We start from the raw sequence: 27,790 nt of genomic DNA on the forward strand, positions 1-27,790 counted from the left end.
TCATATATATGTAAAATTCCTTTGTACTGTTGTCAGGTAAATTGGCAACGATTTGCAAATTAGAATTTTCACCCAACTCAGCAGATCGCAATGTAGTAGTGGGAAATGCTCCCGTGTGGATTGCATTTCGTACAGCTGAATTGAAAAACAGCAGCGCAATGATTTACCTTGAATGAACTGTGCACTAATGTCTCGTCTAAATCAATCACCACGCACTTCTTCCCGCAGTCTGATACTTTCAGTTCTGGAAGGAGGTATTTAGCTGGCGGCTGAAGGAAAAGAACAAAAATATAAGGACAGGAACGAAACTTGCACAGTATTAAGTCACACATCAATGAGAAAACACAATCAAAAAAGTCATTATGCCATAGAAAATGACCAGACGTATGTTACATATATGTAAGTGTGCCATCCCCAGAGCTTAATTTGCAAACAGGATATGTGCCGGGGCTCTCGTCAGGAGGCTACTGCAGCTTGCACCATACTTTGCCCCTGCCAGCACTGCCAATGATAGTAACAACACAACTACTACCCATCACACTCCTACAAGTATGACAATTCAGCGATTGCAGGTCCCCCAAAGCTACAAGAATGGCTTGGGCGGCAGGTAATAGTCATTTTTTACGTATATTGAATTAACTCTTTCGGCGCTTATTGTGGTAAATAAATAAATAATACCCTATTTTTGACTAGACATATATCATAACAGATAGCTCAATAAATAAGAGTCAAGATTCGAGGTAGTAGGAGTTTTTGCAGGTTTAATACAGCATAAGGACAGGAACAGGACAACCTGCATAGGAATAGGATGACAGGGCCCAGCAGCTGCTGGGGCTGGGTCTGGGATGAGCGCGCTGACTTTTAATAACAATACATGAGCATATATACATAACGCAAACACATAGCATTACATTGCAGTAGGCGTAGCAGTGGGTGGAGCAGAAGGTGTGACGCGTAGCAGTCGCGAAAGATAAGGGCGAAAGTAGGTGTAACTGGGCGTATACATGGACATGTGGTGCAGACGTAACAGAATATGTCATGAATGGGGCAGAAACCATGGAGGGGGCTACCTAAGGAGCCGGGACCTCTAACCTGATGGTGCGCGCAAACTAGCAATGACGTATCACTAGGAGAAGCTGGGGGCTATGAACTCTGTGCTAGGAGCAGAGACTGAAGTCTGGAGAGTCAGGGCGACATGTACCTAAACAGTATCTAGTATCTGATGTTTAGAGAACATGTTGATATAAACTATAAGTCAGGAGAGGAAAGGCTAACTTGATTCTAAGACTGGACCATGCATTATTCTACATGTAGTGCGTGATGAAGAATATTAAATGACCATTAAATGCAGTATTTCTCTAACGTGGAGACGTGAAGGCTAGACAATGACGGAAACTATTGATGCAGTTCAGTAGCTTAGGAATGCAGAGAAGGAGAACTGAACTGATAACTGGAATCATAACATATTCTTTGGCAGACTCAGAGACTGAGCCAGGCTGGGCCGGGCACTGCGAGGCAGGAAGTAAGTGAAGGGTCGAGGATACAGGTGGGGGCTGGATGGCTCCTCAGCGAAGCTTCAGGAGACAGGAGCTGAATCTGGTGTCCAGGCCCTTTTGAGGCCTAGAAACGGAGACTTTACAATGGAATAACGTGCACACTGAGAAACGTGGCAACGTAGCTTTACATAGGCCTGATATTCGTAGTATTCACGAGAACTGGAAACTGGCATACTAGAGGTGGACACAACTGTAATTGCGTCATTAATCGGACATGGGGAATGCATATGCATATTTAATCATGCACACATAACATATTATGGATGACACGTAGGGACACAGAACATGGCAAAATTTACTTTTCCACATTCCCTCCTTGTCACTACGTTTCCATCAGGAAACATCAATTTTCATGATACCGTCTATCATTTCATACAGTATCATTTGCTCGTCTCGAATTATCCTGGAACGGGATTTAGAACTGGGCTTGGGACTAGGAATACAAGAGGTAGCACAAATGCCGCAAATCGCAGGGCCACATTGTATACAGAGGCAGCAGCTGAATATGATCGCTACTGCAATACCTACAAAGGACAATATTTTCCATCCCCATGCGGAAATTATATTCCAGAACCAACCGGACCATGTCCAGGTGCCTGGGTCTTGGTGTATCAGATGGGCAATTTTATGGAGTCTGGTTATAGCTGAATAAACAGACGGCGCGTTATTTGGAATGAAAATGCAGCAACTAGATCCGATGACTCTACAGGCCCCGCCCCTATCGGCCAGTATGACGTCAAGGACGAGACGATTCTGTAAAACGACAAATCTCATAGCAGATTGCTCTTCAGTTAAGTTACCTAGAGCAGAGGCAGTCTCATTTACTACAGCTTCAAGGGTTCTGGTTAATCTACGGATCAGTTTACTATTCTGGATAGGTCCTATAAAGAAAAAGAAACCTCTGTTGAAATCTGTATACTGTTCTAGAGCAGTTTCAGTATAATCGACAATTGGGGACTCCCTTCTATGTCTAACGTGTACTAGATGTGTATTTCTATGATAATCAGGTGGGGCTAGGAAAACTGGTGGCAGTAGGAAGGCAATGTAACAGGTTCCCTCCCAATCGAGGGGCAGACGAACATATGCGGTTTGACCACAAATAAAATAAGAATGACGTGAAGCTTTGAAAATAGATTTCCCACTGTCACTATACTTGACAATAGTAGTACATTCACTATGTCCTACATGTACAGAACCATTATTTCGGACACATAATTCGCCTTTGACTGGTAGTACTGAAATAGCAGGTAAGTCTGGAGTAGTATCAGACTGAACATTACCATCCAGGATATACTACCTCTTCATCAGTCAGGATTCCGCACAGGATTCTCGACGGAAACAACCCTGCTGGGTGTAACTGAGAACATCCGTCTACTGTTAGATCGCGGTGAAACGGTTGCCTTGCTGTTACTGGATCTCAGTGCAGCATTTGATACTGTGTCACATGCTGTACTTGAGCAAACTCTCCATGACATCGGTATTAGGGGCGCCGCCTGCAACTGGATCAAATCCCTATTAGAACAACGCACTTTCCAAGTTTTTTCCCAATCAGCATGCTCAGATACCATGATCCTCAAACATGGAGTGCCGCAGGGCTCTATATTGAGCCCGCTGCTCTTCAATATTTACATGAGCCCACTGGCCAAAATGATAGAAGACTCTGGCCTACTCATGTTCTCGTATGCTGATGATTCACAGCTTATTTTTTCTCTTTCATCTTCGGACTCCAACAACATCTCGTCATTAAAAATCGGCCTCACCAACATCGCTGAGTGGATGAGAAAACATTTTCTCAAACTTAATGGCGAGAAAACAGAGCTACTTGTTATGGGCAAGAACAAAGAACTCTGGGGACCCCAGCACTGGCCTGATGATGTGATGGGTACACCCCCAGTTCCAGTCAAATCAGCACGCAATCTTGGTGTCATCATTGATGAATCACTTAGTCTCAACCAGCAAGCTACTAAGACATCAGCTACTTGCTTTGCGATCCTAAAGTGGTTGAAGAAAATCTGTTGGATGCTGCCCAAAAATACTCAAAAATCGGTCATTAATGCTCTGATAACCTCCAGGCTCGATTACGCCAATGTGCTGTACCTGGGGGCCAATAAGGCCATAACCCGACGATTGCAGACAGTGCAAAATGCTGCCGCAAGATTACTGTGGAAAATTCCCATTTCCACGCCCACAACCAAGTATATCCGCGAATTGCATTGGCTGAAAATCGAGAACCGGGTAAAATTTAAATCCTTATGTCTTATGCATAGGATTTCAACTAACAAGGCACCCAAGTACTTACAACATCTTGTCCATCCCTACCGTCCATCCCGTACTCTTCGTTCAGCCACAGCAAACCAATTTGTGATCCCCAAAGTCAGGCTGGCGAGAATGGGCGGTAGATCCTTTTCATATCTTGGACCCTCCCTCTGGAACACTCTCCCACTGACCCTTAGGCAGGAAACTAATCACTTGAAATTCAGGAAGGCCTTAAAAACCTGGCTGTTCAACATCTAAAAAATCTGAATATCTCAATGCACTGAATCATCAGCGCCGGGAAACCCTTTGGTGGGTAGCTGTAGCGCTATAGAAATGAAATAAATAAAATAAATAAATAAATAAATAAATTCAAGACCATGAAATTCGACGAATAATTACCTAAATTATACACTTCATTTTCTAGATCTAACCCTATTCGGTGAGGGAGACCTTGCTTGTCTGGGAAACATGTACTGTTAAGAAAAGACATATCTGTTGAGGATGACGTTAACGTGGACCATGCTCCACACGAACCATTATGTGAGAATGGATAAGGAAAAAGTGGCAGAACTCCCTTCGGTGTCTGGAAAGGGGGGAGTCGACCACACACCCAACAATTAGTGGCATTGCTGGTCTGGTGTGAGTAATGTAACATGCGGATAAAGGAGTTATTTCGCATAGCGAGGCGGTAAGAGAGTTCATGAGGGGGCAGATCACTAAACGTGTGCTCTACTGTAGCATTAGCAGACTTATTTACATGTGAAACTGGGAAACATAGGTAAAATGCATAACTGGTGCAGGAAATCATAAGGCTGGAAAACAATATGAAACATAGAAAAACGATACATTGGATTGAGTTTTGACTAACTCTCTCACTATGGGGGTCTATTTTATACATGTCAGAAACAGTCTAACCGTTTCACCTAGGGGAGGACTTAGACAATCAAACTGACTGACTTAATTTACTAGACCGTAGTTTCTGTTTATACTCCTGCTGCGGAGTTTTCTCTAACAGGGGAGGGGTTGTAACAATGTCATTTGCGGGACAGTCCTTGAGAACAATATTCTGGCAATCCTTTGAATCCTGGGAAATGTTCTTTAAGACGGGTTTCAGTCCATTAAAAAGTTTGACATGAGAAAGGTGTACCCAGCCTTTGCGTCCTTCCAACTTCACGGCTGTACGGGTAGTGAGGAGGACCTGTCGGGGCTCTTTCCATCGAGGCTCCAGCGGACTTGATCTGTCAAAGTTGCGGACCATCACCATGGATCCTGGAACGATTTCATGCGGTGCCACCTCGGTATTGTCTGGAAATGCGGCGGCAACCTGTGAACGACATGAGTTGAGGGCAGACATCAAGGAAGCTAGGTAATCTGTCAGCATATTACTTGAAACATCGGTAATACTTCGGGGTCTAGGAGTACCCCACATGTTAGGGGGGCCGCCGAATACGACCTCATACGGGGACAGACCTGATCTGGAATGTGCAACCATGCGCATATAAAATAAAGCGACTGGCAGAGCTACTAGCCAGTCCACACCTTTTTCTTTACATATTTTGGCGACTCGGACTTTCAGAGTCTGGTTATGTCTCTCAACGAGACCGGCTGCTTCAGGATGGCGTACACAATGGAACTTCCACTGGTACCCTAGCAAAAGGGAAACATGCTTCATAAGTTCAGATGAGAATGGCTGGCCGTTATCAGAATATACGACTCTAGGGAGTCCATAACGGGGGAAGAACTCACGAACCAACTGCTTGGCAGTGGTCGCGGCTGTGTAATCTGGGACTGGATATGCTTCTGTCCACCTGGACAAAGCGCATACAACTACAAGGACATACTTGAAACCTCGACATCGCTCCATCTGAATATAATCCATCTGGAGGACTTCAAAAGGGTGGTCAGGGGGCTGGAATCCACCTTGTTCCACCGGGACACTTTTACCTGGATTAAACTGACAACATATCATACAGGTACGGACTTTCTGCTTGGCTGCAGCTCGTAAATGCTTGTTGAACCAAATGTTCTGGATACTGTCTAACATAGCTTTTTCTCCTAAATGTGCTGGACTATGTGCGGTATTAATAATGACTTGAACCATAGAGTCGGGGAGAAACCATGTGGCTCTACCCTTCGTTAACCATCCTTGATCTGTCTGGACCCCTCCTTGTTCGGACCATTTCTTGATTTCATCGGGAGTAGCATGTAACTGGATATCTATGACATCTTGTGTAGGGTCCTTAACTGTCATACATGTAATCGGATCTGGAGTGTGTGTCATGTTAACTGGAATGTCTAGAGTCTGTGCTGTAAGCTTGGCTGTGCGATCTGCTAGATCGTTACCCTGGGAAATAATGTCAGTGACCTTCGTATGTGCTTTGTATTTCATGATAGCAATGGATGTCGGTAAATGTATGGCATCTAACAGAGCTTGAATAAGGAGACCATGCTGAATCTTGGTTCCATGAGAAGTCATGAAACCTCTCTCCTGCCAGAGCACTCCGAAGTCGTGTACAACTCCAAATGCGTAGCGTGAATCTGTGTAAACATTAACTTTCAAGTTCTTGGCGTGTATACAGGCTTGTGTCAGAGCAACTAGCTCTGCTGCTTGAGCGGACAGGGTATCAATACGGTGTGTTTCAATAACTTCGGTGTCAGTAGTCACTGCATACGCGGCGACTAGTTCTCCTGTATTAGTTCTCATACATGAACCATCCACATAAAGTGTCAGGTCGGGATCTGGTAACGGAATATCTGTCAGATCTTGTCTTGGCTTTGTCGTAATGTTAACTACTTCCACACAGTCATGTGGGTCAGGATTCGAAGTAACTGATGGTAACAGTGTAGCAGGATTTAAAATGTTGCAGCGTCTGATTTCTATGTGTGGCTGGAACAGTGTCAATTCATAACCTGTTAAACGTGCAATTGTCAAGTGCTGAGTTTGTGTTCGGTTTAAAAGAACTTCCACGGAATGTGGAACTTGTACTGTCAAGGTATGTCCTAAGACTATGGAATCACTTTGTCTGATAGCTAGGGCTGTGGCTGCAACTGACTTGAGGCACGCAGGCAGAGCCTGGGCTACAGGATCTAATGTGCTCGAAAAATAAGCACAGGGCTTGTATTGTCCTGCTTGATCTTGTGTGAGAACAGATAATGCTGTACCTTCACGTTCTGTGACGAAAAGTGTAAAAGGCTTACTGTAGTTCGGTGTGGCTAGAACTGGAGCTTGACATAAAGCTTTCTTTAACTCATTGAAACTAAGTGTATGTTCAGATGTCCAAGGGAGAACAGTCGATACGGCTGCCTCCTGTGTCGTTAACTGTATCAGTGGTTTGGCTAGAAATGCATACTGGGGAATCCATTGTCTACAGTAAGAAGTGAGGCCGATAAAAGCACGTACCTCCTTCTGGGTCTTGGGCTGAGGAAGACTCGCTATTAACTGGATACGGTCTGGTGTCAACTGCCTACCCCTCTTGGACAGTAAGTGTCCTAAGTAGACCACTTGCTGGACACAGAATTGAAGCTTAGAAGGGGACACCTTGTGCCCCATCTCGGCTAGGAAATACAAGACTGTAAGGGATGCCCGCTCGCAAGCACGTTCAGAACGGGCTGTGACCAGTAGATCATCGACATACTGGAGCAGGGCAGTGTCAGTTGGCATGTGAATGTTGTCTAGTTGTCTCTTGAGTGCTTGACTGTAAATACTAGGACTTTCCGTGAAACCTTGAGGAGCTCGTGTGAACATATAGCTCCTTCCATTTAAACAAAATCCGAAAAGGAACTGGCTGTCTGGATGAATAGGAACACTGAAAAATGCGTTCTTGAGGTCTATGACAGTGAAGAACGTGGCTTCGGAATCAATGGCTGTCAATAGAGAAGAGATGTCTGGGACAACTGGGTACTGCGGAATAATACATTTATTAAGCTCTCGTAGGTCAATCACTAATCGATATACTGGGGGTGCATTTGGATCAGTACGTTTCATGACTGGAATGATCGGAGAATTACATACATTGGAGTCAGTTTCTACAACCACTCCTTGAGCCATGAGCTCGTCAATAATTTTGGATAAGGCTGCTACAGCCTCGGGTGGCAATCTGTACTGTCTGATTCGTGGTAACACTACACCTGGCTTGAGAGTCACATGATAGGGTGTGATTTGCATGTAACCTACATCAGTTGGACCTTGCGCCCATAGATGCTGTGGAACATTAGACAGTCTCGAATCAAAATCTCGTAATACATAGTGACCCTTGAAGTCACGTAGGAACAATCGTATTCCCTCTGGGGAACAGCATATAACTGCACCCAACTCTTTCAGTGTCTTAATGCCTAATAGGTTTTCTGGACATGACTTAGTAAGTAACAGATCAGTAGTGCGGGACAATGGACCTACTTCTAGAGTAACTGGCTTTGAAATCTCATTTACGATAGGTTTTCCTGAAAATCCAAGGGAAACATTTCTTGAGCCTGAGAGCGGAGCCCCTGGAACTTCGGCGTGACTAATTGTGGTCCTACTTGCCCCTGTATCAATCAAAAACTTTCTGTCTTTCCCTAATACTTGACTGTGAACATAGGGACCTTCTTGATCTACAGGTATCTCGATGAGAGGCAAGCCTACCTCCCTCTCTAGGCTGTTTCATGAATACTGCTGGTACTCTGGATACTCAGACTGTGCATACTGGTACATCTGCGATGTAACATGCTGTGTTGCAGCAATAGGCTGCGGTGCTGTAACTGTCTGTGGTGCATTCTGTGGCTGAGGAATCTGTGAAACTTGTTCTTGTCTAGGCGGACGTGGTCTTTCCTTAGTCTTACCAGTAGCTATGTTGTGTTTCAGAACTGCACACTCATTTATAAAATGACCTGGCTGTTTACAATAATTGCAGTTCCCTTTAACGGGAGCTGCAGGATGACTGGCTTGATTCGGACCCCTCTTCTGACTGTCTTGAGGAACAGATTGTGCAACTAGTACTTTCATTTTCGTGTCTTTCATACGTTTTCTCTCGTGTTCTTGCTCTTCTCTGATTCTATTCTGGTGATACTGAAGCATTTGCAACATCTGGGACGGGGTATTAGCTTGCCAGGTACTTTCGACTTTCAAAACTCGATTTTTAATTTGTGGGCTTGAATTCTCGACTAATTTAGTAACAAAAAGGTGAGGGTATGACTCACTACTTGTCTTGAGGCCACTATTGATGCTAAAACATTTTTCAAACCTAGAATAGAAATCACTAATATCTTCCTCTTGTTTCTGTTTACAGGCTGAGATTGCATCCCAGTCTTCTTTTCTAGTTGTCAATAATCTGGGTAAAACTTGAATCAATAATTCTGGTAATTCTTTGCATTTCTCTCCTAGACCGGTACCTGGTACTCGTGCCTTGTCTTCAGCTTCTAGAACTGCCCAATCGATCTTTTTCTCTCCCACCTCCCATTCTTTTTCCTTTAGCTTTTCATACACCCCTGCGGGCAACAGGACCTTTAACATTTTAATGATATCTGGGTAAGTGTATTCTCCCATACGGAGCATGTCTTTTAATTCTCTATGGAACCCTGCTGGATCTTTGTCATGACAGGGAATTAATTTCTTCATTTCGAGGAGTTCCATCTTTGTAATCGGGGTGTAAACAAACACTCGTTGCATTTCACCGTCCTCTGTCTTAACTGGATGCACTTCTCGTAACGGGTTCTGTCTTTCCATGTAAAATGGTTTACTTTCTGGGGGTGAGACATGAACAAAATGCGGGTTCAGAAACGTTCTATATTTGTGGCGCTGTTCTAGAATGACACTAATTAAGTCGGTACCTAGACCTCTCCATCTATACTGGAGTAACTCGTTCAGGACATCGTGTAACGGACCTGGATCAGAGTGCTGACCCTCATACAGAGTAATGAGGTGCTGGATCATATACATACCCACCAGTCGCTGCTCGGCTGGGGGCAATTTCAGAAACATTTGTGCCACTATTTCGTCTGGAAAAGTGGTAGAATCAGTAATCCATCGGACTGCTGATCGGGCTAGTTCTTGTTCATGCATGGTACTTAACTCACTGTAACCGATTCGTGATTTCAGAATGTGATCGGTAGCTTGAAACACTTGTTCTAGAGAACCTTGTTCTGGTGCTGGATGATGGAAAGTAGACTTGTGTTCTAGGCGTAAATGGCGATCTGGAAATCTAGATTTTCCTACATACGCTATTCTGGCGGGATTCTCGTCCTCTACCTCTTCAGTATCAGAGTTACTTTCTTTCTCGCTTACTTGTGCTGCTTTACGTTGTTTGTGTATCTTTATTATTTCTCTACGGATTTTCTTGTACATACTCTCCATGGCACTAATGGTATTGTGCTTACCCTCGGCTATATTATCACTCCACTTTGTCAGGGTTTTCATTTCGGCCGGATCTTTAGACGGGTAATCTTGTTCTCTTATTAGACAGTTAATTAAAAACTTTAATATCATACGCTGGATCTCAGCTTTCCTTTGAGACATGGCATCACTAATACTTTCTGGATCATCCCCTGTACGGATGAAACAATATATTCTGTCTAGATCTTCTTTCATATTGGGTAGGGTGACTAGATACTCGGTCACCCTCCTTACGCGTACTGAATATAAAACCATATTATTCTCGCCTGGGACTGGGTCATAGGCACATTCGCCAAGGGCTTGCCTGATTTCTGCAACAGACTTATTACTCTTGGGAGTACGCTGTGATGCTTGAGCATGTAATTCGAGTGCTGATAAACGCTTGCGTGGCGGCGGGGTTTGAGGAGGACCTCCTCCTGCGGCCCCTAGACTAGAATCCTCGACTGATATTCTTCGTGGCGGAGCGGGAAATTGAAATGCTGGCTGGACCGGGGGTACCGTAGCAGGTACTGCATGGGGTGCCCCGGTGTCTGGAGGAGCGGGGTGTGCCTGATTTACTGGGACTGGCGGAGCGCGAACAGGATCTGCATATTCAGGGACTGTGTCGTCCAGATAGGACGAAATAAAAATATCAGCTGCGGTCGGTTTGTGACGTAGCTTGGTCGGAACTAGTGGTGGCGGGAAATTACTGGATGCCTCCGGGGTCGCTTTTGGCAAGCCCTCGGCAAGAAGAGGATACATACCCTTTATAAGGGCATTCCTCTGTCTGTCTCTCTGTTCAGTTTTGACTTGTTCACCTATCTCGATTAATTCTTTTTCTTGGGCTCGCTCTAAGGATTCTCTACTTAATTCTGACTTTCTGATTTCTTTTTCAGTTCTTTTATGAGCTTCTTTGCGCCATAACTCGATGGCATCTTTCTGTGACTGTCTGGCTTTCTTTTTCCATAATGCTTCTTCTACTCGCATGATGCATTCGGCATCCCATGTACCCGATACGGGCCATCTATACTTTTCCTCTAACTGTTTGGTATATTCTACCCATAAATCTAGATACAATATGGCACTTATGCCATGTTTCTGATACATAAAGTGACCTGGACTGTCCCTGGGCGGGACGGGAACTGCTGCTTCCAGCAGACCCTTTCTAGTTTTTAACTGACGTAACTTGGAAAATATGGGCATGACTGAACTGTAATCTAGACACAATACAATACACAATGAACACGATACTTATTCCCCATTCATACCACGACATTAAAATACATGAAAAACATTTAAAAATAACAGTTCGAACAGAATACTACCTGGAAATACTGAGAACAGAACACATAAATTTTCTCGAGAACAGAAACTGACTAGAACAGAAACTAGATGCACTGCTGAAACAGTACGAAACTTACCGGTCTCATAAAGAGACACGTCAGGACCCGTATCCACCGAAGTGGGCACTTCGTTTGTGGGACTGTGTACCACCAACCCACAGACCAGAGTCAATTTAAATTGACCCTGTCTAGATACCACCCCAGTAACGGTACTCACCGGGCAGCAAGAACGGAAAGCCTCAGACTGGACTGGACTGCTACGACGACGGACGACGAACTTCGGACTTCAGTTACGGGTGGACCTCCGGATACCTCGGACCTTGGACTCTTGGCTTGGGCTCTGGTCGGGACTCGCCGCGTTCCTCCACCGTCTCGTCTGGATGCTGGACCGCCTCCTCCGTCTCCTCCGTGGGCCTGAGGGATACTTGAGCAGAAATATCTGCCACTGCGCAGAAGAGTTCCGTCACGACTGCCGAGGGTCAGGGGGTCGGCGTGGCTTCACCGACGCGTGGGGAAAGGGCAAGTCCCTATTCGGGCGCCATTATGTGGTAAATAAATAAATAATACCCTATTTTTGACTAGACATATATCATAACAGATAGCTCAATAAATAAGAGTCAAGATTCGAGGTAGTAGGAGTTTTTGCAGGTTTAATACAGCATAAGGACAGGAACAGGACAACCTGCATAGGAATAGGATGACAGGGCCCAGCAGCTGCTGGGGCTGGGTCTGGGATGAGCGCGCTGACTTTTAATAACAATACATGAGCATATATACATAACGCAAACACATAGCATTACATTGCAGTAGGCGTAGCAGTGGGTGGAGCAGAAGGTGTGACGCGTAGCAGTCGCGAAAGATAAGGGCGAAAGTAGGTGTAACTGGGCGTATACATGGACATGTGGTGCAGACGTAACAGAATATGTCATGAATGGGGCGGAAACCATGGAGGGGGCTACCTAAGGAGCCGGGACCTCTAACCTGATGGTGCGCGCAAACTAGCAATGACTTATCACTAGGAGAAGCTGGGGGCTATGAACTCTGTGCTAGGAGCAGAGACTGAAGTCTGGAGAGTCAGGGCGACATGTACCTAAACAGTATCTAGTATCTGATGTTTAGAGAACATGTTGATATAAACTATAAGTCAGGAGAGGAAAGGCTAACTTGATTCTAAGACTGGACCATGCATTATTCTACATGTAGTGCGTGATGAAGAATATTAAATGACCATTAAATGCAGTATTTCTCTAACGTGGAGACGTGAAGGCTAGACAATGACGGAAACTATTGATGCAGTTCAGTAGCTTAGGAATGCAGAGAAGGAGAACTGAACTGATAACTGGAATCATAACATATTCTTTGGCAGACTCAGAGACTGAGCCAGGCTGGGCCGGGCACTGCGAGGCAGGAAGTAAGTGAAGGGTCGAGGATACAGGTGGGGGCTGGATGGCTCCTCAGCGAAGCTTCAGGAGACAGGAGCTGAATCTGGTGTCCAGGCCCTTTTGAGGCCTAGAAACGGAGACTTTACAATGGAATAACGTGCACACTGAGAAACGTGGCAACGTAGCTTTACATAGGCCTGATATTCGTAGTATTCACGAGAACTGGAAACTGGCATACTAGAGGTGGACACAACTGTAATTGCGTCATTAATCGGACATGGGGAATGCATATGCATATTTAATCATGCACACATAACATATTATGGATGACACGTAGGGACACAGAACATGGCAAAATTTACTTTTCCACATTATGACGAGCTCAGCTCGTCATAACTGCAGCGGAACACCCACGTGGGGATAATTCCCCTCCTGTGCTGACGTTCCACGGGAGTGGGCGGAGTCATGACGAGCTGGGCCTGTCATGAGTACCGCGGCGCCACCCCCTCCCCCGCGCCGCGGGCGAATTAGCCCTGCGGCGAAGGGGTTAATAATTAACTGTCATCTCAAAATTAGCCAGACAGCGCCACTTTGTGGCAGACTGTCACAAGCACCTGTGTAGACAATTAGGTGCTAGTGTGGAGCAACGGAAACCTCTTGCTCAAATTTAGCATAGGCCATCACTAAATAATCAAGGGTGAAAACAAAATGATTACTCTTGATGTTGCGAACCTGTGTCACATGCTCTGTTAAGATCTACCCAACAGTAAAATGAAACCCGTATCATGGTACATAATGCAGGCAGTCGACAAAGAGCTGTAAGTGGGCCGGGTCTCACCGGTGCTGAGCACTGGCACTTTTTTACAGGAGGCCGCGAAACGGGTCTCTAACGGGCTCTGTTTTGTGCGCTGGCACAAGTGGTCCCTTTTTTCTTGACTGCAGTGACAGCAGCAACACATTGATGTGCGTTGCTCACACTGCTCACTTCTCACTAGTGGAGAAGTTACGGTATGGCGTGAGCCGTTTTAGGGGAACGGAAATCCTTTAAAGAGAGTCATTTACTCTCTCGAATTCCCTTCTCTTATTGAAACTCAGGGCAGCAGCATGGTCGTGGTGTCACCAGGGTTTTAAGTGGAAGCATTTTCAATATTATATGCAAGCCATAGTTGCTGCTTATTTATCTTATGCAGCTAACAACCATTGACAAAGCCAATAGTCCTGACTTGTTGTAGGAATGATGTTACTTGTTGTAGCATATATCTGGATGCAATGACAGAAACAGCAAAATACACATCAGGCGGCACACTATGCTAAGCAAGATTTTTAGATTACGTGTTTTAAGCCATGCCCTTAATTGCATTGGCCACGCCCCCATGAGACCCCCCAGTTTTTAGATCCCACTTAAAGCCGAGTCCACCCAATTCAATGCAGACAAAAGGGCTTGTTTTATAACTTCCTTCTCGGAATAAAAATAAAGATCGCACTATTAACCTCTTAAACCATCTCGCATTACATATTGGTGTCTTACGAATAATTCTCCTTCGAAGCACATTTAATGAATATACAGGTCTGTGTTTTGGTGTGCATGTAGCTAGGTAGAGTGGCTATGAGAACACAAATCTGAAATCGTTTGTGCTCATTCATGAAACCACTGTGGTATGGCATGGCCCCCATATGTACACACGAATACCCAACCACACTTCAGACTGCAACCATTTCATACCAGAGAAATGGACGGTACAACCAATCCAAGGAGCCATTAGGAGCATGCAAACATGGAGAAGTAAATCGAGAGCCAAGCTAGCACTGAACCCAAGTAAATTCCTACTCTCTTTAATTATCTTCCAATCAATGTCAGTGCTCTCTACCAAGGCATCCTTTGTGCGGATCGCAAGGCCCTATTTTTTTGGGAAATTACTATTATTGTATCTGTTAACTGAAGTTACCTGATATACAACAATTTCATGGACCTCTTGCAATGAGGGCCTAAGTTTATTCTTCAATTCAAGTAGACCATATAAACGTACGCCCTGAATTAAAGTTCACAGTCATGCAAAAATAACAAATTCTTTCCTGGCGCTGACCCCCTCGGTTGAATCATAGAGACCTGAATTAGGTAAACAAATTCCTCTTTTTTAAGTCAGGCTAAATGGGATAAAGCTACCATTGTCCTTCTCCACTGGTGAGTGGCACTACACCCATCTTGCTTTAGTTTTCTTCCACCACGCCTCAACCCAGATAATCATGAAATAAGGCTGTCCGGATTCTGACAGGGCCTCGCTAAGGTCCTCCAGAACCCCCTGTGTGATTTCCATCTGGAACCCCTGCCTTACCAACCTTTACAGTTTTAACTCGATCTAGGTTGTAATTAACCAACCTAAATCCACCCCTTTCTAATTTAACCTCGGAGGCGAGACCTGGACATAATGGTTTTGTATAATGTCAACATAATTCTTTCAATAATCTACCACCTGGCTCTCCTCAAACATTTGAACTTCTTTCAGTCCACACTCGGGACCATGCACTACTAATGGACCTGCATGCTTAATTTTGTAATTTCACTGAATGCACTTTTTCTTTTCTTTTTTACTAATTTAGACTCTGGTTTTACAAACACGTTTTCATGCACCATTCTCAAACTACTAAAACACTTTTCTATACTAGTTTATACTTTATTGCTTCCAACAAACTTTGCAGCACAATTATTTTTCCTTAGCGTATGTGTTGACCTAGTATGAAGAATAAATAAGGATTCCTTATTGCTATCTGTGCTCTTTTAATTAATTTCCAGTATATCTAGGCATTTCCCCTTATGCAAACGAATGACATTAATAAAGAACAGGGCCCCTGGCTTTGTTTGGGTGCCTCTGTAACCACGCCCAGCGGACTCTAGCGCTGACGTGGATTGACTTGCAGCTTGCCGCCATTCGCTCGGCACCTCGAGGCCACGCCCATCTCCCTAGGCCGCGCCCCCCTGCACCTCATTCATGTGCACTTCCCGTCCGCGCAGCGGACGAGCGCAGCGGGCGCGCCTAAGGCAAGCCCGTCTGGGCCCGTCCCGGCCCAGACGGCCTTAGGCCCAGGTACTATGCACGATCCTCTAAGCCGTATAACTTACACCCAAGACAGGCTTCAAGCATTGAATCCGAATAAACATCTCAATTGTAAATACATCCTCTTGGAAGACAAGCCATTCACGGGCTGTGTCCTCTGCAACCCGCCGGAAGAACAGGAACATGCACAAACCCTCCGACTTGGCCTTCTCAATTGCAGGTCTCTTGTCAGACACGCTTACGAGATAAATATCCTTGTTCAAAACTCCACGTTAGATATAATGTTTCTTACAGAAACATGGCTGACGCCGAATAACGACTTTGACATGGTCAATGCCGTTCCCCCAGGCTATCAAATACGCTTCCTAAACAGACCGGTCGGGAGAGGCGGTGGGCTAGCCATCCTCTACAAGGACCACCTCACCTGCAGGATTGACAATGGCAATGTCAAAGATTGTGAAAGTTGTAACTTTACTCTACAGATCTCTCCTGCAATCTCTCTCTCCGAACTCTTAATATATCGGCTGCCAGGCCCACTCGGGGAATTCTCCAGTACATTGATGGATCACGTCACACTAATAGCAACCACTGCCTCTAACTTCCTTCTCCTAGGGGATCTCAATCTCCATTTCCTTGACCCCACGGATAACTCCGCAGCCAACCTATTGATAGATCTTGCGTCAGTCGACCTGCAGCTCATGAACTCACAGGCCACCCATGAAAAAGGCCAGCTTTTGGATCCAATTTTTACGAATATTCTAAATTTTAAAACTCAGGAACCCATTCCCTTTCCTTGGACAGACCACCTACTGGTCCCCATGCACTGGCATCTTAAAACCGTTCCGACTCAACCATCTAAAATCAGGACCCTCGTTAGACGGTGGCACAAGCTGGTGCCGGAGGACTGGGAAGCTAAGCTAAGAGAATCCACCCCGCTCCCCTCCCTGGATCCCAAAACGGCGGACAGAGAATTTAATGAATGGCTCACCCATTCCTTGGATAATCTCATTCCGCACACTAGCACTCTAAAACATACCAAGAGGATCAGTCCTGCTCCATGGTACTCCCCTGCATAGAACGCCTTACGGAAGGAATGCAAAAAGTCTGAACGCATTTGGAGGAAGGATAAGTCTGTGAATAAAAAAGAGGTATTCCAGACATCCATAAGAGCATATAAACTAGCACTCCGTAACGCCAAAAGTGCCTTTTATGAGGAAAAAATAGAGAATTCTTCCTGCTCCGCTAGGGAAACCTTCCTTATTCTTAAAGAGCTCCTCCATGTACCCGCCCCCCCAGAAAAACCGCTGGACCCTAAAGCAGCGGAAGACAAATGTGTCAAACTAGCTACCTTCTTCGATGAAAAAATCAAAAAGATTCTTGCATCTCTTCCCGCTACCGAATCCGATCTCATTGAAGGAGATAAGGACAACCCTCCCCTGCGAATGAATTCCCCCCTGAAATCATCTGCCCTTCACCTGGTCTCCTTTGGTCCGGTTACCATGGAGGAAGTAACCGCCACATTTGCCTCAATCAAGAGTGGCGCCCCCAGTGACCCAGTGCCCATACGGTTCCTCAAAAAAGTCACCCACACCATAATGCCCCCGCTGACCGCTCTGATTAACACCTCATTATTCCAAGGTGAAGTCCCTCTTAGCTGGAAAGAGGCGGTCGTTAAAGGACTTCTTAAGAAGCCTTCCCTAGACCCAGAGGACCTATCAAACTATAGACCCATCTCCCTTCTCCCCTGGATTGGTAAGGTCACTGAGAAGCTAGTAAATAAAAAACTGTCACAGTTCTTGGAAACTAACCACCTACTCAAGAACTCCCAAACGGGCTTCCGACCAGGTCAGGGCACTGACACCGCACTCCTTGCAGCAGTGGAGAAGGCCAGAGACATTCTTGACACAGGAGGATCAGTGGCAGTGATCCTCCTGGACCTGAGTGCGGCCTTCGACACTGTCAGCCACCAGGTCTTAACTCAACGCCTGGGAAACATCGGAGTGAAGGACAAAGCTCTGAAATGGCTCACATCATTTCTCTGCCAACGCTCCTTCCAAGTCTGGGAAAGTGACAGCCGCTCCCCTGCCATCCCCCTCCGGTGTGGTGTGCCCCAGGGCTCGTCACTAAGCCCCACGTTATTTAACGTGTACATGGCCCCACTGGAGGAGGTGGTCACCCCATTTGGAGTGACTATCATCAACTATGCTGACGATACACAGCTGGTGGTAACGCTATCTCACCCCAAGCAAGAACCCTCCAACCTACATGGCTGTCTCTCCAAAATACACCAATGGATGAACGACTCAGCCCTCAAGCTCAATGGGTCAAAAACAGAGATTTTGCTCCTGGGACAAAAAGAGCTCTCCCTACCCCCGAACATCTGGCCCGTCTGTCTTGGGGAACCTCCTGCCCCCAAGGCGGAGGTCAAGAGCTTGGGAATATGGTTAGAAAAAGATCTCACCTTTAGAACACAGGCAAGGAAGACGGCCGGCGTCTGTTTCGGCCTTCTAAGGTCATGTAGGAAAGTGCTCCCCCTACTTCCTTTTAATTCAAGGAAACTGCTGATCCAAGGCCTGATTGTCTCCAGGCTGGACTACAGTAACGCCATTTATCTGGGAGCCCCCGAAGCTACCTTTCAGACCCTTCAGAAAATCCAGAATGCCGCGGCCCGGATGCTCACGAACACCCCGGCCAGAACATCCGCAAAACCCGCCCTGAAGAAACTGCACTGGCTGCCGGTCAGGGAAAGAGTGGTTTTCAAGGCCCTCTGCCTAGCTCACAAATTGCTCCACAATGAAGGCCCACCAATTCTCAAAAACTGTATTACCCCCTATAGACCCACCAGAGCACTCCGATCGGACCACGAAAACCTCATAGTGGTACCCAGAGTGAAAAAAGCCCGCTCAGGAGGTCGCCGCTTCTCGGTTCACACAGCGAAGCAATGGAACGCGCTCCCTCTGAAACTAAGAACAGAACCGAACCTCCTCCGCTTTAGGAAATCGCTCAAAACTCTTCTCTTCCCATAAGCCATCTATCTCTTCTGCACTCCTTCTCCTCTGAATTATGAGGTATAGCGCTGGGATACTCACGGGTGACTACGCGCTCTATAAAAATTTTAAATAAATAAATAAATAAATAACCGTTCATATAGTAAGTAACCCAATCTGCCATTAATTTCTTCCAACTATCAGTCGCGGCCGCTGCAGGTAAGAGTAGTGGGGCCAGTTGAGGGGGGATTTCGAGATACGACCACAAGAGAAAATAAAATAAATAATGAATTTTCCCTCGCGGTCGTCTCTCGAATTCGCCCCTCACCTGGCCACACCGCTCTTACCTGCAGCGGCCTCGACTGCCAAGTAGACTTATTGAATGATCGATCTGCGATTCATAGAGCGCATATTTTTATATATAAATATATATATAAAACATATATGTATATATATCTATATATACACACAAGAATTGTTTTTTTTTTACTGAAATGGCCCACATTGCCATTGTTTTCCTATGCACTGAAGCAAACTACTTTGTGTGCAGGCATGCTCCTTGTAAAGGACTGTCACTCACAGATGAAGATTGTTAGGGGTTTTGATGGACTAATCAACTGTGCATGCTGCAGTGGGAAGGAAAACAATGTGAATCACCCAATAATAGATCAAGGGATGAAGTAGTAGTAAAGTCAAAAGGTCTTGGCTAATGCTAGACTTAAAAATTATTATGCAAAATTAGCGCGGAGTCAAAGGTTATTGCAATGACATAATAAATGCTCTACAGACCAATGAAAGAAGTACTGAAATACCTACCCATGCCTAGTCTGAACAGGAGGAACTGGAAGTTCCAACAGAGCTCCCTCACTACTATTATACATCAGCGGCAAAGTGATCCTTAACCAAGGGTAGCCTAAAACACAGGTTAGTCCAACCACATTCCAGCAGTCTCTTTCCTCTTGACTAAGACTGATGGTCCTAGACTTATTCATTGATCAGTCTGCTAACAGTCTATTAATGGTCGGTAGATAAGAGGTGCTTTGTTATTGCCGGTGTCAGCCTCTTAAGCGTATCCTGTTGCAAGCTATTGGAAACGTTTGGTCCTTTCGAACATAGACTTCCTCTTTGAACTCCTCTCTACAATTTATTCCATAGATTTTCTCAGACAATATAGGCCAACTGCAGTGGCGGCTGGCTTGTGCCAGGGGTGGTAGACCGGAAGGGAGCAAGGGGGACAAAAAATAAATAAAATAAATTCACTTACCTTCTTGCTGCGTGACATCCTCCTCCCTCGGGTGTCTTCTAGGCAGCTCCCGATGCAAGAAACTGCACTCCCCAATCCTGGTCCTGCTTTCACAGCATGAAAGCAGCACCAGGATTGGACAGAGAAGGCTCTCCCAGCGCTCATAAGAACACTGGAGGCCTGCACTTTCTCTTATCCAGCTGTCTAAGACAGATAGGTTAGAGAACTTTAAAATGGACATGCCGGGCTGGCCAGCCAGAGACGGCCATCCAAAGAGATATGTGCATTATAAAGCACAGAGCATCCTGCTGCTGCCACTCGGCAGCGCTGGCCCCACCCCGTCCTTACACTTAGTTCAGGATGGGTTCCCGTTTTATTTTTCAGCTCCTGAGCTTGTGGGGCAACGCTCCTCTGCTCAAATGGAGTTGCAGCCACCTGGCCAACTGCTTGTATTGTTGCCCATAGCTATTCTACTTCATATAAATGCATTACATGTACGATGCGAAATTAATACTTCATCCACACTTACATTAACACACATAACCACAAAATTGGTGCAGATGCTGCTATTTAACTATGATTTACACCACAAACGATAACTAGTCTCCCTTTTGCTCCCCTCTACATTGCCACAACAGCGGATGTTCAGTCTTTAATTGTTTTTCTCCAAACCAGTTATGCTGAGTTAAAGTTATAGATGTGCAATACTTTTAGTCTCAAAATATCTCCTAGCACACATGTATTTATGTATGCATGCATACACCTATGCAAGAATAAGGATCTTAAGAAGTGCTTGTATGCCCACATGCTTCTTGGCAATGATATAGGGTGAAGATGGCCAACAGGCGGAATGAAGGATACCAATGTCCCTTTCTGATGGCAGAGCAACTCTAAGGCACAGACATCAAAAGACCGGTTCCTAGGCTAAGAGACCACAATCAGCTCCTCAATACACAAAGAGAAAAGGTTTTGCAGTGATGACAGAAGAACTGCAGGGCAAAGGTGGGGGACAAGCTTACCCACAATTCTTACTCTACAGGCAACTAGAAAGCCAAGCAAACTGCCATGATTTGCAGTCTCTGCTGAACATGCAACTAATAGTGAGCAGACATGGGAGGCATGATCATATCGAAGAACGCTTGCCAGCAGACAGGTGGTGACGATCTAAGCTCACTGCAATTGCGACTAAAGATATCTAGGACTCGGGTACAAGTAAGTACCATAATCCAGTGATAGGCTACAGGAGATGTGATTTCCGGGGTAAAAAGGTTTTTTGTTTAATTTTAATGCAAGGTTCTTGTACTTTGCAAAACCTTTAAAAAAATGCGGTCGATTAATCCAACCAAAGGGATCGCTAATTACTTCCATTTGCGTTTTAATTATACGAGAATACAAAGCACCTCGAACGTGGCAATGCAGGTGTTTATCTTATTCACTGTGCATTTAAACTTAAAAAACAACACACAGACAGGAGACACAGCTTTTATATTTTTAATATCTGACCCCTTGCGCAATACATCTTAAATCGTGCTAACTCGAAAAACTGTTTAAATGAGAAGTCTGGTCCTCCACAAATATGGGAAAGAGATATATTCAAATTCATTCCTCAGTCAGTCAATCAATAATACTTTATTTCGGCTTATAAAAAGCTATAAAAGTACATACATAAAAAGGTTAAAACATTGCATCACACAATAGATGTAAATTAATACAACATCTTTTAAAAGGCGATATAGAACATGCATATTTTAAGGAGAAGCATAAACACTACAGTACAATTATAAGGTGGAGCTTAAAGCACACATGTTACGTACAGCATGACCCGCGCTCATCCATTAGGTCTCCTTGGCCACTTTGCTCAGTGTAATTTTCCATGCCCAAAGAAGAACCCTAGAGGCCGCAAACAGAATTTGTATTGTTGTGTCGCATCTGTAGAGTCTATGATGTTCCCAGAAGTAAACTGTGCCCATGTGTTTACAGGCTGCAACAATATACCTTCTTCTGGACAGGCCGTAACTTGGGCAGAAGAAGAGGAAGTGTTCCTCTGTTTTTTGAAGGAGCGGGCAAAAAGGACACTGAAACAGTAAGGATCTTGTTTTATCCCATTTACATGTTAAGGATCTTAATGGTAGACAACCAACCGCAAACTTTATGTAGACTTTTAGCTTGTGGTGGCCTAATCCTGCCCAGGGATGACTCAAAACAAGGGGTACATTTGTGCTTGAAAATCGTTTTGGTAATGCTCCCCACTTTTTGATCATTTCATGTTTGCAACAACATGGTATCCCAGATAGCTTGCTTCAGCTTGATGACTATAACTCTGTTCATTATTATTTGGGAAAAGCCACACTTCCTCCATTTTAATGTTTTCACAAAGATATTTTACCTTCTTGAGCCATGGAGTGTTTTCTCAATACTAATTAGCTCCGCTAGGGCCTCTCTGTAAGGTGCTAATTCAGACGCCGCCCATATTCATACCCAATAAAGTAGAGGCTTTATAAGCACCACAAGATCCATTTTGTTTAGTGCCAGATCAAAGTATAGAGGAGTGATAGGAAAGCTTAGGGGCAGGCTAAACAGTGACCTAAACATTCTTTCTTGGCTTGAATGAGTGAGGACACATTGGCAGAGCCCCAGACTTCTGCTTCGTGCGTGGCCCCGGCAAACGCTATGGCCCTATATACCGCGAGAGCTGTAGATACTGCTCTTCTCGAGGTGACCTCGTACTTTCTTACTATGGCTGATGCCCTTTGTGACAAGATAGATCTGCTTTTTCCTATAAGGGTGAGCCCAGGAAAGATTATCCGCCAGTCATATGCCCAGATAAGCAAAGTTTTTCACCTGTTCCAAAGGAGTGCCCCTACCAACATCCTGCCTCTAAATTATCGATGGAGATTCAGTGCCATGAACCTGGACTTTGTAGGATATATCTCTAATCCCCTGGCAGAACAAAAAGAAGTAAAATAGTCCAGAAGGGATTATTGGCCTTGTAGGGTCCTGGAGAGTAAGAGAGTATCATCTGCAAACATGAGAATTGGAGTGCTAGTGACTGCAGATTTTGGTGCATTATGATTCCATTTTGCTTACCACTTTACTGCTCCGTTAGTGTATAAACTGAACAGCGTGGGGGGCAAGCACACATCCTTGTCTTACTCCAAGATTATTAGGTATCCTGTCAGTCAAATCCCCGCCCAGATTCTACGTAACCTGTGCGCAGGTCTCACTGTGCAGTATTTTCAGGATTCCGAGGAAATCATCAGGGATGCCATATTTTTCTATCACCCTCCAAAGGTTATCCCTGGCCACCAAGTCAAAGGGAGCTCTCAGGTCAATGAAGGCCACATATAAATGGTCCCGCCTCAGGATGGCATATTTCCAATATATCGTTCTGAAGAAGAACACCTGTTCCAAGGTACTAACCTTACATCTAAAGCTTGCTTTACTATCTGAGAATATGTGGTGGTCTGTCATCCATGACAGAAGTCTCAATAGTACCAGACTATAGAAAATCTTTTGGCTATTGTCGAACAAATTAGTTGATTAGTGAAACATATCATCCATTGTCAGCCTTCAGTCTAGACATTTTCTCCTGCTTTGATGTAATGTGGCCAAGAATGCATTTTCAGCACTCTAGAGTGGCCTCAATGACATTTCTGGATAGATGTGCTTTGCTTCTCGAATCTTGCTATGACCACATTAACGATTCTTGTCTGGTTAAGCTTTTTATTTAGTCTTTAAATATTCATACATTCTCATCTATTGAGATACAATTAGTAATTAGACCTTCCTAATGGTCATTCTCTAAATAATAAGGTCATTAAAATTCATGCTGCGATTTCAAATTTAAAAAAAATTACATTCTATACACTAAAGAATCGCTGGGCTAGAAAATACCTGAATCAAAATAATCACCATTAAGAGATTGTAAGATGGATGAAAACAGCAAGGAATGGCTATCTTTTATGAAAAATGACTTCTCTAATGCAGCCTTGACATTACATTTACTCTATAATATGAGTCTTATCTCATTAATGTTCAATTTCAGTCCAACTGTGGTTTAGCTTTCTCTATATATTTTTTTTAATTTAATATTTATTTTGAGAGTTTTATAAAGCGCAAACATGGCCCCAAAGGTATCGGAGCGCTATACAGAGCAAAGACAGTTACTTTTACATACATCTTACAAAAAGAACAGGAGTATCTTATCGATATAAAATATAACTTTAATTGCCCACACCTCATGGGGAGTATGTTGCATTAACACTAGAGATCATTGTCCTCACGGGCTGATTATATTCCACCTGTGATGACGTTGCAGGCTTACGGTGTACAGAACCAAGTGTTGTAGTGTGGTTACATTGCTGACTCAAGGTCAATTAATTTGGGGCGTAATCTTATAAATAAAATCCTTTAGACCTCCCTTTAAAAACCCTGGTCGATGAGATCAGCTGAGTCTCCGGTGGAAGAGATTACCAGAGGAAGTATGATCTTGTGTCTGAATTTCCGAAATCTAACCAGTTCTAGTGGGAGGGAGCTTGCGCTTCTAATAGCTTCTACCTCCTGAAAAAGTCAGGTTGTGGGCTAGGTGCTCAGGTGTACCATACGGTGGAAAACAACACTAGGTGTGGGCTCCCCACAGTAAGGCCAAGCCACTGAATACCATCGCAAATACTGTTCTCCTCAGTAAAACCTCATCAGATTCTCAACCATTAGAATTGAACCTAATGTGAGTACAAGACTTATAATTCAGTCTGAATAAATCACTTTTTATTAGTGCTAACCAGGTGTACCATACTGCATGGCTTTGTGCGTCATGAAGGCTATCTTGAGGATGATCCTAGTGTTGACTAGAAGTCATTGTAAGGACTTTAGTGATGGTGTGATATGGTCGAAGCACCTCAGTCCCATTAATGGTCTAGTTGTAAATATATGTGATGTTGTTTACAGAAACAAGTTTGTCTCTAGACTTCAACACATCCAAAGGACTTGTAATAGACAAATGTAACATTTGAGCACTGATTTTGGATAATGCTCCAATATCCAGCTATCAAATCTTTCTTTCCTAAGGTTCATCAAGCCCAGTTCTTTGTTAAAGTATGGCTAGCGACAGCATTAACTGTCTGCAGGAGCTCATAGCCCAGTACATATTTTCTTTTAAAACAATTAGTATCGGTAAAGCAAGCAAACTTTTTACAGTGAAAATGCTAGACAAATTATGGACAAAGTTGAGTGGGGTTGTATGGAGGAGCAAGTTATTGGATGCAGGGGTTAAGCGAGTGAGTTAAAATTGGCTATTGAAATGGATGAATGTAGGAGTGACTTTGCGAGTGAGTACCAGCAGTCATAGTTTAGAACAGCCTCCTGCCACCAACATTAGTAGAGACATACACTCACTCATTGTCTTATCCACTCATCCATCAATCCATCTATGCATGCTCTTACCCATTCACTCACCTATTTATGCAACCATTTATCTAAACCTGGATTCAATTTTGTGCTCACTCTCTGAATAACCATACATCTCAGATCCCATTCCTCCCCTGCTAATCAAAAAAATGAAACACGCTTTTGCACCGCTTTGGGGCAAAATCATAAACAGCTCCTTAAAAAATGGAGTGGTCCCCGACTGTCTTAAAATGGGACAAGTCACCCCCCTGCTGAAAAAACCCCGCCTAGATGCAACTGATCTGAACAATTTCAGACCTGTATCAAACCTCCCCCTGCTCTCAAAAACACTTGAACGTTGCGTACTTCACCAACTAACACAGCACCTGGATAACATCAACCTATTGGACCCCCACCAGTCTGGTTTCAGAAAAAATTGCAGCACAGAAACTGAGATTCTGAACATCATAGACGATATCCATGGATCACTAGACTGACAAATGCTGCCTACTCATTCTCCTTGACCTCTCGGCAGCATTCGATACAGTGGACCATAAACTCCTCATCAGGGCTCTTCAAGAAAGAGCTGGTCTCGGCGAGGTAGTTCTCAAGTGGTTTTCCTCTTTTATACACAATCACACACAAAAAATCAAAATCTAGAACTTCACCTCCGAAACACAGCAAGTCAACAAGGGCGTCCCCCAAGGTTCGGTGCTCTCTCCACAACTCTTTAACATTTACATGGAACTACTATCCAAATTACTCAGAAAAGCCAACATCCGCTTCCACCTCTACGCGGATGATATGCAGATCTATCTGGAAACTTCCTCTCTCAATGACATCCAAAGATTAAACGACGTCTTGAAAGATGTGCAAGAATGGCTGACAATCAATCACTTGAAACTAAATCCAGACAAGACCGAGACGCTCCTAATCTCGAACAAGGAGGAAAACCCACAAATCGCTGAATGGCTAAAGGCTATCGATGCGCTCAAAGGGAATCTTACTCTAGCAGACTCTGTCAAATCCCTAGGCATTACCCTAGACCCCAAACTGAACATGATGAAACACATTAAGAACTCGGCCAAAGCGCATTCCTTAACCTGAGACTTCTGAACAAAATCAAACCCTATATTCCAACAAAGGATCTCAAAGTGGCCACACAATCTCTGGTACTGTCAAGACTGGACTATGGGAACGCATTCCTAACAGGAATTCCTAAAGCACATCTGGCACCGATCAAAACAACATTACATGCGGCAGCCAGAATGATCACCGGCATCAAAAAATCGGATCACATCTCCCCCGCACTTAAGGAACTCAAATGGCTTCCAGTAGAAATGCGAAGTAACTTCAGAACGGCCTGCCTAACCCACAAAGCCCTACATACAGGCAAACCCGAATACCTGGAAACAAAACTTAAAAAGGCAGGTCAAGCCAGAAATCTGAGAAGCTCTAACTCCCTTTTACTCATACCACCTAAAACTAGAAAGAAAAGAACAGCGGACTGCTCTTTCACTGGAAACGCCCCAAAAATCTGGAATTCCATCCCTCCGCACATCAGAACCATACCCTGCTTTTTGGAATTCAAAAGGCAACTCAAATCCTTATTCCTTACCCGTTCCCCTGGATGTGGACAATACAGGACTGTCAGCAAGCATAGAGTTATATGATCCACAAGAACCTTGAAATCAAAGAAGCTCTATATGTCAATGATGTCGCTCTATACTATGTCATTCTTTTACTGTACATTGCGCACCTACATGTTTCTGTTGATTTTATACTGTTGATTTTTACTGTGCTCCAACTGTAAAGCGCTCTGATACCTTTGGGTCTTGACAGCGCTATAGAAAACTTCCAAAATAAATAAATAAAATAAACATATACAAATCACTAATAAAATGAGAAACACTTTCATATAAATAACGACAGACCTATTAAGTTGGTTGATGCTCATTTGAATCAAATGCAGACCTGTCAACTCACACAGTGCCACTGTGTGTCACACAATTTCGGCTCCCTTCACACTGTCACTCAATGAGGAGCAGAAATTCCACAATGGCAGAAAAGACAATTTAGAAAACCACTGCACAAAGAAACTTTCCACTTGTCTTTGGCAGCTTTGAGAGGCTGATGTCCATTAAGAGGTGTGAAAACACCAAAGGATAGCGGCAACAGCCTCAACGACCCTCTGTTTTTTGGGGTGGTTGCGGGCATGGTGAGGGGCTCTAAGGAAGCT

General features: G+C 44.4%; 1 protein-coding gene across 4 annotated transcripts in view; it reads right to left on the minus strand.

Annotated features, from left to right (window-relative positions):
* The window catches only part of CTDSPL (CTD small phosphatase like), a 437,200-nt gene that overhangs the window by 147,475 nt on the left and 261,935 nt on the right, over positions 1 to 27,790 (minus strand). For all 4 annotated transcript variants that reach the window (XM_078665276.1, XM_078665278.1, XM_078665277.1 and 1 more), the window contains one exon: positions 168 to 269. In XM_078665276.1, the coding sequence (XP_078521402.1) occupies positions 168 to 269 (102 nt within the window). The remainder of the gene's footprint in view (positions 1 to 167; positions 270 to 27,790) is intronic.

Source organism: Lissotriton helveticus, chromosome 10 (genome assembly GCF_964261635.1).
Source record: "Lissotriton helveticus chromosome 10, aLisHel1.1, whole genome shotgun sequence".
Taxonomy (NCBI): domain Eukaryota; kingdom Metazoa; phylum Chordata; class Amphibia; order Caudata; family Salamandridae; genus Lissotriton; species Lissotriton helveticus.